This window comes from Drosophila rhopaloa, unplaced genomic scaffold, assembly GCF_018152115.1.
Source record: "Drosophila rhopaloa isolate 14029-0021.01 unplaced genomic scaffold, ASM1815211v1 contig_3, whole genome shotgun sequence".
In the NCBI taxonomy this organism is placed as follows: domain Eukaryota; kingdom Metazoa; phylum Arthropoda; class Insecta; order Diptera; family Drosophilidae; genus Drosophila; species Drosophila rhopaloa.
This window is the reverse complement of record NW_025335123.1, coordinates 20,644,819-20,660,806: the sequence shown is the minus strand read 5'-3', so window position 1 is coordinate 20,660,806 and position 15,988 is coordinate 20,644,819. Positions and strand designations below refer to the sequence as shown.

Sequence of the window (15,988 nt, the reverse complement as noted above, 5' to 3'; positions counted from 1 at the left end):
CTGATTTCTTCCGATTTTTGGGCAACGGACCAGAGATTAGAAAGACCACGTCCCATACATGCGGAATATGAATGTTCACGGGACTTATCAGCAATATTTTAGACTTCGTTGCTTCTTCAACTTATAGCTACATTTTAGTATACTTTATAAATTCGATTAGAGTAGATGGAACATCTTAAGATGCTGAGCCTATTATCCTATTTGCTTGGCTTATTAATTTTTCCAAGTGTACAAGGAGGAATTGGGTTCAATTCAAAGGATCAGTTTTTCTGCGTTCTCCAAGATGAACCACGACAGTGTGGCTCCTTTTGCCTGGCCGCACTCAGCCCGCTTTTCGACCACTCTCGCAATATCCGAAAAAGGTTGGATGAAATCGAGGCAGGGCAGGCAGCCCTTAAGGATTCCTTTAGGATGACCAGGACTATCACAAAAGAAGACTTCGCGAATTCAATTCAGGCTCTGCAGACCAAGCTGGATGTGGAATTGAACAGAATGGAGGAACTAAGAACGGTGAGTTACTTATAGAGAGACATCCTTTCGCGTTCGTATCAGAAGTGCTTATCTCTGATTATATGTAAATTGCATCTAAAGAAAGCACATAAGTAACAGTTTTTTAGCCCATTAAATAAAACTGCACAACAATTATCATATTGCATTGTTTAGAGCTTTATTAGGTAATATTCAAATTTCTATCCTAGCATTTATTTTAGCTTCGAACTGACGCTGACATTTCTCGGCGTATTTAGAAGTTGTCCGTTTTTTTTGGTGTAAGCTCAATTTAGATTTACTACATTAATCAACTTATTAGAATATTGAAAACGAATGCAATGATTATTATTTTATCGCCTATTTTAAATGATTTTGTATAGATGAAAATAACAGCCAATGCCAACGATGAACTCAAACTCCAAGTAACTACTTTGAAAGATACAATAAAAGACTTGCAGAGTCAGTTAAAAATATACGAAGGTCAAATCAAAAGCAAAGAAGATATTTTAAAGGTGAAAGAGGGGCAAATCAAAAGCCAGCATGAACTCCTTAAAAATAGAGATGAACCAATCTCGGACTTTAGGACTCAAATTAAAGCGATTGAGAAAACAAAATCAGAACTATCTAGTCAGCTTTCGGAATACCAAATAAAACTCAGGGAGATGGAACCATTTAAGGTGTCATGTGCGTCTTCTCCACCTGGTTATACTGTAATTCAGAGACGCATTGACGGATCTGAGAACTTCGAGAGAAACTGGCATGATTATAAATCTGGATTTGGGAATGTCAGTGGAGAATTCTTCATCGGGCTGGAAAAATTGCATCGGATGACTGAGGCACGACCCCACGAACTCTACATTAAACTTGGGATGGTTAATGGATCCACCAGTTACGCTCACTATGATGACTTTATGATTGGGAGTGAGGAGGAATTGTACGAGTTGAAGAATTTAGGGAAATATTCTGGTGAAGCCGGAGACTCACTCACATACCATAAGAACCAAAAGTTCTCCACATTTGATCGGGATAATGACAATCATAAAGTAAATTGTGCCTTAGCATATGGTGCATGGTGGCACAATGGCTGTGGATCTAGGTATACCTGTTTATTTATGCTCTGCTTAAATCTTCTTACTATAATCACTTTAAATTACAGTGCGCTCAATGGAAAATACTTGAAAGAAGGCAAAGGTTACGGAATTCATTGGGGCTCATGGCATAAATTCATAAATAATATATCACTGACGTTCACTGAAATGATGATAAGGCCCAAGTCCTTATGAGTCGCACTGTTTAAGTATCAAATATTTGAATAATAATAAAAACTACTAAATCTATACTGTACGCGTAATGGTGTCTGGTATTAATTTGTTTTCATTTGATGAAATGGCATAATTTGATAAAGTGATTGAGATTATTTTACAACTGATCTGTGTATTTTACTTTTCATTCGGATGCCGTTTGTAATCGTTATTAAATTACGTATTTTAAAAGATTGTATTGAGTCATTATGTATGTAAAGGAGAATGATCTGAATAAGAGTACTTTCCAGCCTGAGGACTCTATTATTCTTAGCTCCGCATGTTAGAGGTGGTTGCTACCGAAAGGGCAAAGTCAAGGCAACGATTGCACTTCTGCTCTGGTGTTGAATGTGATTCCCGAAATCGATTCAAATACCGGAAGAAGGTGTCTACAAACATACTTGCGCACTTTTAGTAGCATCTTAAGATCATTCTGCGGTTCTAGATTATCAGCTAGCTATAAATAAGTACATAAGTACGAAACGAGTGCGATAAGCGTTCGCTTTTTATACCCAGGGGATATTATAGTTTAGGTCACAAGTTTGCAATACCATACATTTCTGACCTTATACACTAAAGGAGCAGTTATTCGCGGATCGAAAATAAATTACAAAATTAGTTGTGAGTTTATCAATCGTATTTCTACATTATTTCACGACTTGTGGACGTTAGAGTGGGTGTGGCCTAATTGTCCGAGAAAAGTGTAAGTACTCTACGAGTAACGGATATAAAACTGCTTTTGAAACAGAATAAAGGCCTGTAATCTGTAGCAAATTCTGTCCAGCTGCCCGAGAGTTTCTTTAGGTATGTAGTTTTGGAATCTAGATTTCAGTTGGGATCCACTTCTTGCCATTTAACACCCATCGTCTTTCTTAACTCTTTTTTCCAATAGAAATCTGACCATTATTTCCCAGAGTTTTGATCAAAAACCGAAAATCGAGTTGCATTTTCCACGATTTTGGCCGTCAAAAAAAAAACACATTTTATTACTGTTTCTTGCCTAATTTGATCACTTGATATCATTTCGGATCAATCAATTGCAACTGCAAGGGTATTAAGACCTCGGCTTAGTTAACTTGGGTTTGAAGAATACAAGAATGAAAATATAAAAGTGTTAAATCTTTTGAGGGCATTCAAATTAGTTAATCGATATTTCCATTACATTTTAGTTAAGTTAAGCTTTCAAGTAGTTTGAAATTGAATTATTTCGAATTTTCAGCTGCTAACAAAGGCAGCAATTCCAGAACAACGTTCGAATATCAAGACTAATTTCCCCCAACGTTTTGGCAATCCTTCAATTAAATACTAATGCGGCTCTCTCAAGAGTTATTCCGAATTTGGCACAGATCCACTGCACCACTTGAGCCACTCAAAAAGGCCAAAACACAATTTGCTGCCATAAATCAAAATAGCCAGCCCCGTTGGGATGGGATGGGATTGGATAGAAAACCTGCCACATATGCAAATAAGCTGAGGATGAGCATGGGCACCATTCCATACCACAATCGCAGTGCAGTCAATAAAATCAAGGCAATCGTGTTGCAGAATGCCCCGACCGAATGTCCATCCATCCATCCATCCATCCATCCATCCATCCATCCAGGATGTCTGTCTGTCCAGACAGGCATTTGTTTATAATAATGCCCAGCAGTGTGTTAAACAATTACATTAGAAGGGGGGGGAGGGATGCCAACCTGGCATCGGCAATACGGCAATCTAATTGACAGTTATGAAGATTGTCAAACATACAATTATAACACTCCAACTATCAATGCCAAACATCGATTTGCCATCTAGTTCTGGGCCCTGCATGCAATCCTTAAATTATTCAGCCAAGTGCGTAGGACACCAGGAGTCAGGATGAGTAGGACTTATCCTAAGTGGAGTACCGCCCACAAGGACATCGAAAGATGGGGAGTTTCGATTCCTGCCCGGTGGCATTATTAACATGTTAATCCAAATGTAATGAGCGTAAGGATAACTCATTGTGCCGCCTACATATATATGTATATATCTATATATGCATTCAGATATGCGTATATATTTCTGAACGATGGGCATTCGATCGAACAAACACACACACACACACACACTTATGCACACTCGTCGTATGAATACTAAATGTATTCGATTGATTGTATGCTAATTTAATTGGGAGCCGCTGGAATAATTGCCAATAACTCAACGTTTGTTCGACATGATGAATTCATTTTGTTTCTGGCCCAAATGCGCAGCTACTTGATTTCATTCGAGACTATTTTGGGAGTTAATTCTGAGAAGGACGACGTCAAACGCGGTATATTTAGTCTTTTTGAACTGCTCATCTGGACCCCAAAATGTTACTTAACTGCTTTTGATTTTAAAGCGGTATTGATTAATCAGCGATGGGATATCGATTCAAATAAAAAAAAAAATAATTTAAATTGTGAATCGAATAAAACATTTGACCTATACTCAAGGCTTATCTCAAATTGAATTACTACCGAAAATACGTAACATTCTCTTGAGTTCTTCAGGTGGACAGAATTGCAATGTTTACAGAAATCGTTCACACATTCATTGATAGCTCAAAGCCCAATATTCTTAAGGCAAAACACTGTTAACAAGCCCCTCAACTTAACAATGCAATGGGAATGGCCTTAAAGACCCCTTCATTTTTGATTCATGCGGTTAGTTGGCTTGAGGGTTTTCGGTGCAGTCAGATGCTTCAGGACTTTTGATAAACAAATTGTTTTTGTTATTAAAACCGACCAGCTTCGTTAGCTGCCCAAGTCGCTCTAACTAATTCGTAGACAGATGGAATCCATATTAAGTAGCAGAAGCTCGGCCAGTTTATCGAAATTCAGGCGAATTTCGGCAAGCAGACTTCCACATCAAATTGAATTAATGCGGTATATATATCACGAAATCATAACACAGAGAATTGGGAGATGGATTTGGATCTGGACATTCCTCGTGTCTGTATTTTCGTTGGCCAACCCCAAACCAAATTTCTTTTGCCTGTCAATCAGTATATATATGTGTGCACAGATGATGTCAAAATAATAGTGATATGGTCATAGGAAAATTCATTCATTTCCCCTGTTTTTACTTAAATAATTTACCCATAATAAAATCATCAACTTGTTTTGATTTATTGGGAAATGAAGAGAAATGAATTCACAAAATTAAAAGATATTTTGTTGTTCAAAATATTATTTTATTATTAAAACGATGATAAGTTCTTTGAAATTTCCGAAAATACTGACAGCTCAAATATCTTAGAGCCATATATATTTTTTATGGTAAATAATATTTAATGCTGAAACGATGTGTTTAAATATCCTGAAAACGCTTATGTTTTTTGGAACAGAGCGATGCGTAGAATGTGGTTGCAAGCTCTAAACCAAATGATTTCTCTTCGATGTATTCGATTTTGAAAGGATGTTTAGCTGCTGGAAAAGCCTGAGGAACTGCTATTATTTTGCTGCCAACTGTGTTTCGTTAACGTCTTCCATCTGACTTGGCTCATCAATGGCAGGACACTCGGCAGGACATCCCTCCTCCATTTTGGCCGTTGTTCACACATCAAATTAGTTCAATTTGCGGCTAGCCCAAGTCGCTTTTAATGTGCGTCCAGGCATTTGTTTGTGTGCGTCTCAGCCTCTGTGTGTGTGTGTGAGTGTGCATGTGTGTGTGTGTATTGGCCATTGATTATTGGTCATATCGGTGGACAAACAAAAGGGGGACTCTAACTCTAACCGAAAGCAATGCAAACATAATGAACTTGTCAACACACACATAACAACTCGAACGATTTTCATTTGATTTGATTTTGATTGCGTTTTATATTAATGCCAAAAACACACATCACAGACCCCCCCTCACCCCCTCCCCGTCCCGCATACACTTTTTTTTCGGGGTCAGCTGATTGGCAGCCAAAATAGAAGAGTTTTCCAAAAGGGCTGGTTGAAAAGCGGAATGGGGGGAGAAATTGGAAAAATACCAGGGCCAGGGTTAGAGAATATTTGGCATCGTTTTTTGCATGCTGCAAAAAGTTATGAAAACCTTGTCATGGCATCCATCAGACGAAACAATAACGAGTTCTACACCCGAGCTGAGTACGAAAAAGAGCACTGAAAACGAGGCTAAAAACTCTGGTATTTTCATTTTTTGTTTAATCGAATTTTGAATACCCAACAGACTTGATTGATTAGAGGCGAAAAATGGAGAAATTTATGAGAAATTTGGATTGCCAGAATTTCTATTAATTGATTGTAGTGAAAAAAATAAACTGAAAGGTTCTCTCTATTAAATACTATAAAAATAATATATTTCTCTTATTAATAGCTTAACTGTCATTATAAAGTCTTACTGAGTATTGAAATGGTCAAAAAGTGGAGTCCCTTTTTCATCTGTTTTATGATAAATATTCCATAAAATATTGGGAATTTTTGTATGTCGGCGAAAGACACAAAAAAGCATTTCCTGGAAAATATGTAGCAATTGTAAAATATTTCAATAGTTACCAGTGAATAAAATTATGTTAAACTAAATATAAAAATGACTAAAAATAATTATTATTAAATCACAGAGCATTTAATCAATAATTTTGTTGAAATGAAGAGATGACTTTCTGTGGGAAAATTTAAGGAAACAAAGAATAAGGAAATATGATATTAGAGCTCGTTAGCGATCATTACAGAACAAAATATTTCTAAGTTATTTTTCATCCTCTTTTTTGCTAAAAAGGGTTTTGTTTGGAATGAAAATGGGAAATTAACCAGGCCAAATCGAAACACTTACCGCTTAAAAATGCGGGCACCAAAATGTGCATTTTCAGCCCACTCACACTCACACAAGCACTCACACTCACACACGCACACCACAATCGCACTCACACACACACACACATACCAGCAAATGCACAACAACACTCAGCCACAATGGAAAGCTGCCCGCATGTGTCGACATATTTCGCTTTGCTTTAGCTATTTACTCAAATTTCATGCAGAAACAACAATGGTATGTGGTGTGGGTTAAAGAGGGGGGGAGGGGGGAGAGGGGAGAGGCAGGGAAAGAGGGGTGAAAACGCAGGGAAAGAGGGGTGATAGAGATACAGGACTAGACAAGGACATGCCCATAACCAATGAACCAAATCAGAAATCAAAAGCGATGTGAAGCAGTAGGATCTTGAACAAAAAAAAATGACGATGATGGACATGTGTGGGTGGAGGAGAAAGTGGGGGGCAAAGGACGAAGGACGAAGGACACTGGACATTGCACAAATGTCAGTGACCTGGAAGAAATATAAAATAAATCGAAAGCAGATTGCAAAAATCAAAGTCAACAGCAATCAACGCCATCGACAACAACAAGCAGTTTCGCAGGAAGCTCAAGACAACGAACGGAAGTGAAAGGGAAGTGAAAAGGAAGTGGAAGTGGCAGTGGAGGAATGGCACAAATACACCCACATACACACCCACACACACACCCACATGTGTGTGGCCATCATGGCGATGATGATGACGCAGTTAAGCAGATAGAAAGATACAAAAGATAAATAGATACTTTGATAGATAGATGATGGACAGTTGGCCACATCCAGAAATGGTGGATGGTCGAGCAGATATCGGGGCGCCGAATTGGGACTCGGGGAAATCGATTTCAGTTCGATAAACGTCTGTTATCGCACCTTTCCTTTGGATGGGAAAATGGTGTAGGTACATCGTCAATGATGTGTATTCTCATATAACAAAGTTTATGTTATATTACGTTTGTAGGTTGATTGTGCATATTGAATGTCAAATGCTCTTTTCTCTTTCTTATACGAAAATATATATACTGTGACAATATTTAATATTAGAAAATTTGATGAGGAGATGATTTTCTTTAATATTGACATCTTTCTTTAATTTTTGACATCTAAAGTTACTACAAAACAATTTTAAGGCTATCAGTATTTAACGTATTTCAAGTATGGAATATTAGTTGGAATGACTATATCATCCGTCTGTTATAGAAACAATTGGAACTATCATTTTAAATTATAGCTTCTTATAACCTTAACCTTTGAGATACTGTAATTTTTGTACGATTTCATTATACGGTTTTAAATGTACAAGATCTGTTGACTATGTTCCATAGAAGTGATCGTTCCATTTATATGAAATTTAAATTTCAATAAGTATGCATATAGATTCAAGCATACCTTTTCAATGTTTAAAAAACTAAAAGGGTATTTAAGCCACGGCCTTCCAAAGGTAGCTTCCTTTCTTGCTTTTGTTGCATATTTTAGAGCCTTCCATAAAATCAACTATAAAGTAAGCCCCCATTTAGTTTTGATATATTAATGTCCAAGAGCCAAAGCTGGCAGCTAAACTCATCTGGCTTATAACTCGGTTGCCTGGCGTAATCATAATTAGTTATGATTATGATTTTTTAAGTGGCAAAGGAAAGGCGCCTTGAGAGCGCTGCCTTGAAGGTTTTTTTTTGCTTTTTTCTGCCTTTTCCGCTTCTAGTCTTTATAAACCCCCTCTCTCTCTCTCTCTCTCTGTCTATCCCTCTCTGGCACCATATCTGTCTCTGTCGGTGCCTTTGGCTCACCATGTTTTCCTGATTAACTCAACTGGCATCTCATCAACGCTCGACGTGGCCAACAAACACACACACACACACATATATATCTATATATATATAGAGAGTGAAACACAGGCCACAAGCTTACAGCAACCAAACAGCTGCAGTGGCAACAACTACAACTACAAGTATAACAACAACAACTACAACTACAACTACAACACTTACAACAACAAGGACCTAGGAAAACAGGAGCATAGCTTAGCTTTGGGCTGCTGTTGGCATACTTAAAGTTCATAAAAAAGTCAAATTAATTCAAATTGCAATGCACACACACATGCAGAGCACACTCATACCTACATAGCACAGCGCACACACACACACACAAGCACATACTCACACACTCACACACACTGAGGTACTTAACGCAGTACTCAGCACTAGGCAACGCTTTCAGTTGTTGTTGTCGCTTAACTTATTTCATTAGCTCCTAAATGTATGCAATTTGACATTTTTTTAATTTAACTTTCTCTTTCCCACACAGACACACACTCGCACACACACACCCACACACGCACAGTTACACCTGCATACGTATGTGTGTGCAGCAAGGCCAAAAGCAAAACTTGTTGGCTGCCCTAATGGCCAACGGAGATTATTCACATTGTGCCAGATTACGTATACGCAGCAACTGCCAGCATTGCGTATACGCAATAAAACTAAGCAGATATACTAGAAATGAAAATATTTGAAATTCTTTAAAAACTTTTTGCCAGTTTTATGAGGCATTTTTTATGCTTGAGTTGGGTTTATTGGAATTTCTAAAGCAAAAAGTTTGCTTGGATAACAAAATTAAAAGCTAACTCGTTGATAAGTTCAAGTGTTGTTAAATAAGATTAAATTAATTAATTAAAAGCAATTAATAGTGAAAATGTTTTATCTTAGAATATAAAATTTTTGAAAAAACTTTTTCTGTTTAGTTATTAATTGTAATATCCATATTTTTTTCTTATTTAAATACGTTTTTTTAAAGCTTCGTTTTATGAAATTAAAATTTATATGCCTAAAATTGTAGTTATTCAAAAAAAATACCAGAAAGATAAGTCTCCAGTCAGTGGTATTTTAGATTTACTTCGTATACAAAAGCAATTGAGTGTTTTTTGAAGAAATGATAAAATTTCGAAAAAGTTTTTGGTGGTACAGAGTGTTAGAGAAGTCGCCGCATGTCCTTTGGGACTTCAAAGATTCTTTTAAATCCACCCTTCAGCGCAATCCGTTCTAGAGGTGCACGTGCGGCATCGCCCATAAGTATGCTATATAATTTCTTCATTTTTAAAGTGCATCTGTCTCACAGGTCTGCCAGGACCTCCCATCTCCCCCGCTGTGCAAGGACCTTCCCCTCGCCAGTTTTCCGCTGACAATGCATATGCATTGTTTTCTCTCAGGAAAAGGGGGAGACTTTCGGATGGGGGACCCTTCAGTTAAGCATCCAAGTATCTGAGTATCTCAGCTTGATGACGATAAGGATGATGGTGATACGGAGCAGAACCAGGAGCCGAATGACTCTGGGGTAGGCTGGCCGGGATCTGTCATTTCGATTTCAATTTGCACTTTAATTTGCATTCCCCACAGATTTGCTCTCACTTTTATTTTATTATTTACGGCAGCAACCCATCTTGACGAGCTTTTCCGCACTTTTCCTTTTAGTTTTCGCCTTTTTTTATTATTCGCAATTGCAGTTAAAAACTTCTGCACTTGATTGACATCCCACAATGCTGAAAATCGCTGAAAGAACTGCAGGAAAGATTTGGGAGGGGAATCGGAAGTTGAAACTTAAGGCGGAATGTTATCTTGTTCGTTGGTTTTAGGTGCATTATTTTTGATTTTTGGCTTAAAGAAGGCCATATCATTTAAGGAGTCTCTATGGCCGGAAATCGAAAAAAAATGTTTTGAATTTTCTATTGCAATTATATATCAATAAAACTTTAAATCATGTCTCTTTGTTGTTATCTAATACAATAATAAAATGGACCTCTTTGCTGAATATGTTGTTATTATAATAATGTACTTAAGCGTTTACCAATTGCGTCACTTCGATTCTTTAAAAACCCCAGACGGTATATCCTTTAACCAAAACGAGGAAATGCTATTACTGCCACAGAAACCTCGTTTACGTTGCAGGAAAATTCCCCGGTAGGCATGGGGCAACCTATCAAAACCAGAATTCCTTGGCCTGTCCATCAAGGACATCCCAGCCACCACCCCTGCCATCCGTCTTCCACCTGTAGAAACTGTCAGCAGAGGCAAAGAAACAAAAAAAAAAAAAGGAGGAAGAAAGCCGAGTGACAGAAACACACACATGCCCACACACTGGGATGGTCCTTCGGTTTCAGGGATTGCCATAAACTAGTCAGTTAATCTGGCCATCTTACTCCGTCATCCGCCGGCAGCCCCCCTTTCCCCCATTCAATCTCCATGTGTTTGCAACTACTCTATTAGCCGCATTTTAATTCAGTTACTTAAGTTTAGTGTGAACACAACAATTTCATACTTGACGTGGTAGGATGGCGACAGAGAAGGGATGTATACGTGTCCGTACAAAGGGGCTGGTTGGCATTTATGCCAGAAATGCTTTTCAAAGGCCCCGAAAGTCCCTTTATTTTCATTCAACTAAGTAAGGAATTTAAATGCAATCAGAAACCCTGTTAAACATAAGAAAGAATGATCACATTTGAGAAATAAAATATGTAATCAAACCATTCATATGGATTGGATTGATTACTTATTTTATTATTCAATCTAAGCATTATTCATTTTTAAACTTTGTTAAAAGGCCACAAAATATATTAAGTTCTTTTCGATAATCTATTAAAATAATCCCATATTTATCCTAAGAGAGATCGACCAACAACTTCTTCTTCAGAACTTTATTTCTTTTTAAGGCACGGCATTTTCTGAAGGGTTTTTTTATGCCACCTTTCTATTTGAAACGCAAAAATAGTTAAGTATATACAAAAAAACGTTAGCCATATTCGCAGCACTGATGTCCAAGAAGAGAGCGTTTGCAATGTGCTAGAATCTTGTGCTGCAATTTTGAAAATTTTCATTTTATTGTAGTGCCCCGATTCCGTCCCTCCATCAGATATCAGACTTCAGTCTGCCGCATTGACCTCATATTGTTGTCGGAAAGGTGGCCTTTGCAGGGCACCCAAAGCCACCCAAAGCCACCCACAAACCACCCAAAACCACTCTAGCCACTGCACCACCCACTCGAGCCACCTGCGGTCAAAGGTAAAAAGTTTTGTCAAATTAAAAATGTTTACTGCTCTTTGCAGTTTGGCAAAGAGTTCGGATGGCTTGGATTGCAGTTTGCTCGGGCGGCAAAAACATCTTAAATTAGATACATTTTATCGCTACACATGGCCCGAAAAGAAGAAAGTTTTGAGTGATATTTATTGCATGACACTTGATGCAGCAGCTTAGCCTTAACCCTCCACTCCCTAACCCCCGCCGCTTAACCCCCTAAGAACTTGAATCCTTTTTCCGGTCTCTGGTGTACGAGTATGTGTGGATGACATGTCAACAAGCATTTAATTTGATTTTAAATCTTTTGCTCGGCGAAAAGGACTTTACTTGAGATTTCCAACGCATTTCGGGTTGGTGTGAAGTGGACCGATGTATGTCTTTAATCGCCAACTTAAGTTCGGGATAATAGGATGGCCATGGACTTGCAGTTGAGTTAATAAACTCGGCTTTTACAGCTGGGAATATTTAGCTCCGACTCTTCAATTTATCCCTTTCGTTCAAAAGTGTTAAGCTGGAGATTCTAAATATGCCCCATTAACTCTTATACGTAAATATAAATAAATACATAAATAAATAATCTAAGCTAGAAAGAAGCTTTTTTCCAAAAAAATATAAAAAATATATCTGATTTCTTCGATCAATTCTTTTGATTTCATCCAGATATTTCGCATACCCAACTTTATCAAAACGAATATTTCCTTGACTTCGATTAAAATTTGCCAGGGATATATGAGTTTTATTTGATATGCATTATTCCGGCTTGGTTTGCTGTTGTCTTTAACTTAAGGTACTGCAAAAAGAGACAGATAGAGAGAGGGAGGGAGACGGAGAAGGAGAAGGAGAAAGAGATGGTAAAAGAACGGAAAACAGGAAAGGAAACTTTCTGTCGCCATTGTTGGTAAAAGTTTTGCAATCGCCAGTGCCTCATAAACTTTATGCATATGCACTGATGGCCAAGGGAGCGAGGGAGAGGGTGTACACGGAGAGAAATTACAACATCCTCAGCACAATAATGCTATTAAATGTGGGCCAAAACTAATAGTTTTTTAGAGAGCGGAACAGGGTGTGCAGAGAAAAATGAATACCTTTCAAAGATCATTTATCATTTATTTCCAAGATCAAATTAAGTCCACAAAATCAGCCTAAAAGCATATAATTTAATTACTATAAAATTGCAAAAAGTGTTCTGGGGAAATTCTCCAAAAACAGACAACCCAAAGCCACTTATCGATCCCAATTCAAAGTGTTTCCCTCAGTGTAACGACTGGTAAGTGAAGGGAATACCGCATAATATGCGAACTGGGCCTGTCATAAATGAAAGTTATGCCGTCTTTGGCCAAGCAAATGAACGCTCTGAGAATTGTGCGAACCAGAAAGCGATTCTTCCTCCTTTCGTTGGGTGGTTTTTTGGGTGGTTTTTTGGGGTGGTGCTCGGGGTGGCTTTCTGGGTGGCTCAGTGGTTACACCGTATGTGTACACTGTCGTCTCTAATTATTAATCCTCACACTGGCACACGGAAAGCCAAATGAATATTGAAGGACGACGAAACCGCAGCAGAATTTATTTTAAGCTAATTTTCTTATTTTACACTTAATTTTCAGCCCAACACACAAGGGTTTGCCTAAACCACTTCGCACCACTCTGCACTTTTCGTCAGTTTCGTAAGTCCCGGAAAGTCAACGAGGACTTTGCCATTTAGACTAATAATAAAAACTTAATACGGTAATCCACTTATGCCAACAGAACAGCCACAGTGGAAGAAACCGCAAGTCGCACAGTGGGCTGAATTCGAGCTATATTGAACATTCAAGAAGCCAATTATGCTGTAAGTATTTTAAAACAAAGTTGAAGCATAAACCTTGATAAATCATTAAAATATGTTTTTTTATTGAATATAAATATTTGTATACAATTTTCAAAGACACAATATACTTGCTTTAACATTTGAAAAACACATACCTTTTTTTATGTTACAAGACCACTTTTCCTTTCCGGGGAAAACGAATCAATGTGCATTTGGAAAAATTTGTTGCCACGCTCTTAAGTGCGTATGTGTGTGTGTGTGTAGAGTGTGTGTGTGTGTTAGCTTGTAGCACATTTTTGCAGTTTTTTTTTTACATTTTTCGAAGGAAACCAAAGTTTTGCGGCGCGCTCATTTTTCGTGTTGCCAACTTAACACTTTTGCTTAGCCCACACACACTCGCACGTCATAATTTATATGGCTGTGTGTGTGTGTGTGTGAGTCAACAAGCGGCAAAGGCAAACACTTGGCCAAAAAAAAAAAAGAAAAACCTCACGAGAAGAAAAAGGAAAACTATAAAGTGTTTGAAAGCCTGAGAACGTTGACTTTGGCTCAACAGCAATTCAATTTGGCATGAACTAACTATGCGTGTGAACGAGGGCGAAAGAGACAGACAGAACGGGGTGCACTGGAAAAAAATGAAAGAGCGTCCCAAAAATGCATAAACTACTAATCGTCTCAGTACGAGAATATAAATATACAAAAAACAATGTATTCCTACACAAAATTTTGAAGTTTATAATTAACCTTTAAAGAGCCTTAAGAAAATGTATCATACTTTATGTATTAAATAATATATTAAAAGTACTTATGATAACCTACAAAAATAATAGCTTATTATCACTTAAAATAATTTCATATTATAAAAATATTCAAATAAATAAGTTGGCACTATTTTCTAAGACTAACAACTAGCGATTAATCACATTTAAGATATGGCTTTAGTTTTCTAGTGTCAACTATATTTAAGTGTAAATCAAAATATTAGAATGATAGATATAATATTTAAAAATGACCTTCTTATATATGATGCCACTATTTTTTCCAGTACATATGATGGGTGGAGAAAGTGCGTAACGGCATATTTATAGCGAGACTTGAGACGACAGCAACAGAGTTAAGCAGTGGGCCAAAAAACTCGAAAAAAACACACTAAAAAGGCAAGATAAAATGGCAACAAAAATTATTTCGCTGCCAAAGAATGTGAAGAGCAGTTGGTCTAGGAATCTTGAAAAAGGGAGAAATCGGGGGAAAGATGGATAGACTGCCTAAGCTGCCTCTTCACTTAATTGCAATATTCCATCGCACACAAGGCTCAAAACTGCAAACTGAGATAAGCGCATTAAGTGCGGCAATTGCCACTTCTCCGTATTTTTAAGTAACTATTTTCAATATTTTTCGGTTACAGAGACGACTAGTTTGGAATGGGCAAATTAATCTGATTTCAATAAGAAGTCGCTGATAATTTATCTCTTTCTGAAAGCTGGAAGGAAAATGATACACTTAGCCTCAAAGATTATAAAATAATTATCTGATTATCAATTATTAATATACAAAAAAGTCACCAAGCGCTTGTTTCTGTTACACTGCAATTCTGCAATAAGAATTATGGCATATAAAATATTTGAAATAAATTAAGGGATAGTGTTTGGTCATTGGCCTATCTTAAAGCCAAACACACTTTATTCCCTGATCTCAGGCCCTTGTGATGTCTTAAAAAAAGGTAACCACACAAGGGGGATGACTTATGATGGAAATGGCCTTGGATTTGCTGCTTAAAAATTGATTTGCAAGTAGGAACTCATTACTGATGGACGATGGAAGATGGAACATGGGAGCCTGGGAGCCTTGGAACCTGCAGTCGATGGCTGAAGCCCCAGTACGAAAAAAAGGACGAAGAACTGGGATCCTAAGGGGGATGTGTTAATTTTCTTGGCCGGCACGTCTCTGTCATTGGCACTAGTCCATGTGCATTTTGCCTGGCCTATTACCCATCCTAATCCCACTCCCACTCCCTGGGCTCATTTGTATGCCTGAATGCGTCTCTTTCGACCCACTCAGTCCCTCTCTATCGCTCCCAGCCTGTTTGCTTTTCATTTGCCAGCAGGCCGTCTCTTTCTCGCCGCAGTTCGGCCCTCTCTTTCGTTGGCATTCTCAAGCAAAAGTCAACGACGCATTGGTTTTGAATGCAAATGTCCAGAAGAAGGCGAATGGCAAGATGAGAAGCAATTTGCATGGCTTCACTTTTTTCCTTTCACCAAATACACTGAAAAAAATAATAATGCAAGAGAATTTGCCGATTTATTATGTTCTGGTTTACTTTATAAACATTTTCTATCAGTTTACTGGAAAAAAAGACATTGAAATTACATTGTTGTACTCATTCTAAAAGAATTTAAAAGAGTTTGATGATGGAAACTAAAAATTACGAGCTAAATAGCACTCATTTCCTGCTTTGTTACCGAATATTTTTAAGCAAATATTTATTGTTATTAAACTTTTTTTGTAACGTAAAATGTTGGATATTATTTAG

The 15,988-nt window shown here is 37.6% G+C and overlaps 1 protein-coding gene across 1 annotated transcript; it reads left to right on the top strand.

The window, feature by feature from the left end:
* Window positions 1-411: 411 nt before the first annotated feature.
* Window positions 412-1,772, top strand: LOC123037976 (fibrinogen-like protein A). The gene is made up of 3 exons (XM_044461085.1): window positions 412-510; window positions 870-1,585; window positions 1,646-1,772. The coding sequence occupies exons 1-3, from the start codon at window positions 412-414 to the stop codon at window positions 1,770-1,772; spliced, it is 942 nt and encodes a 313-aa protein (XP_044317020.1).
* The last annotated feature ends 14,216 nt before the right edge of the window (window positions 1,773-15,988 follow it).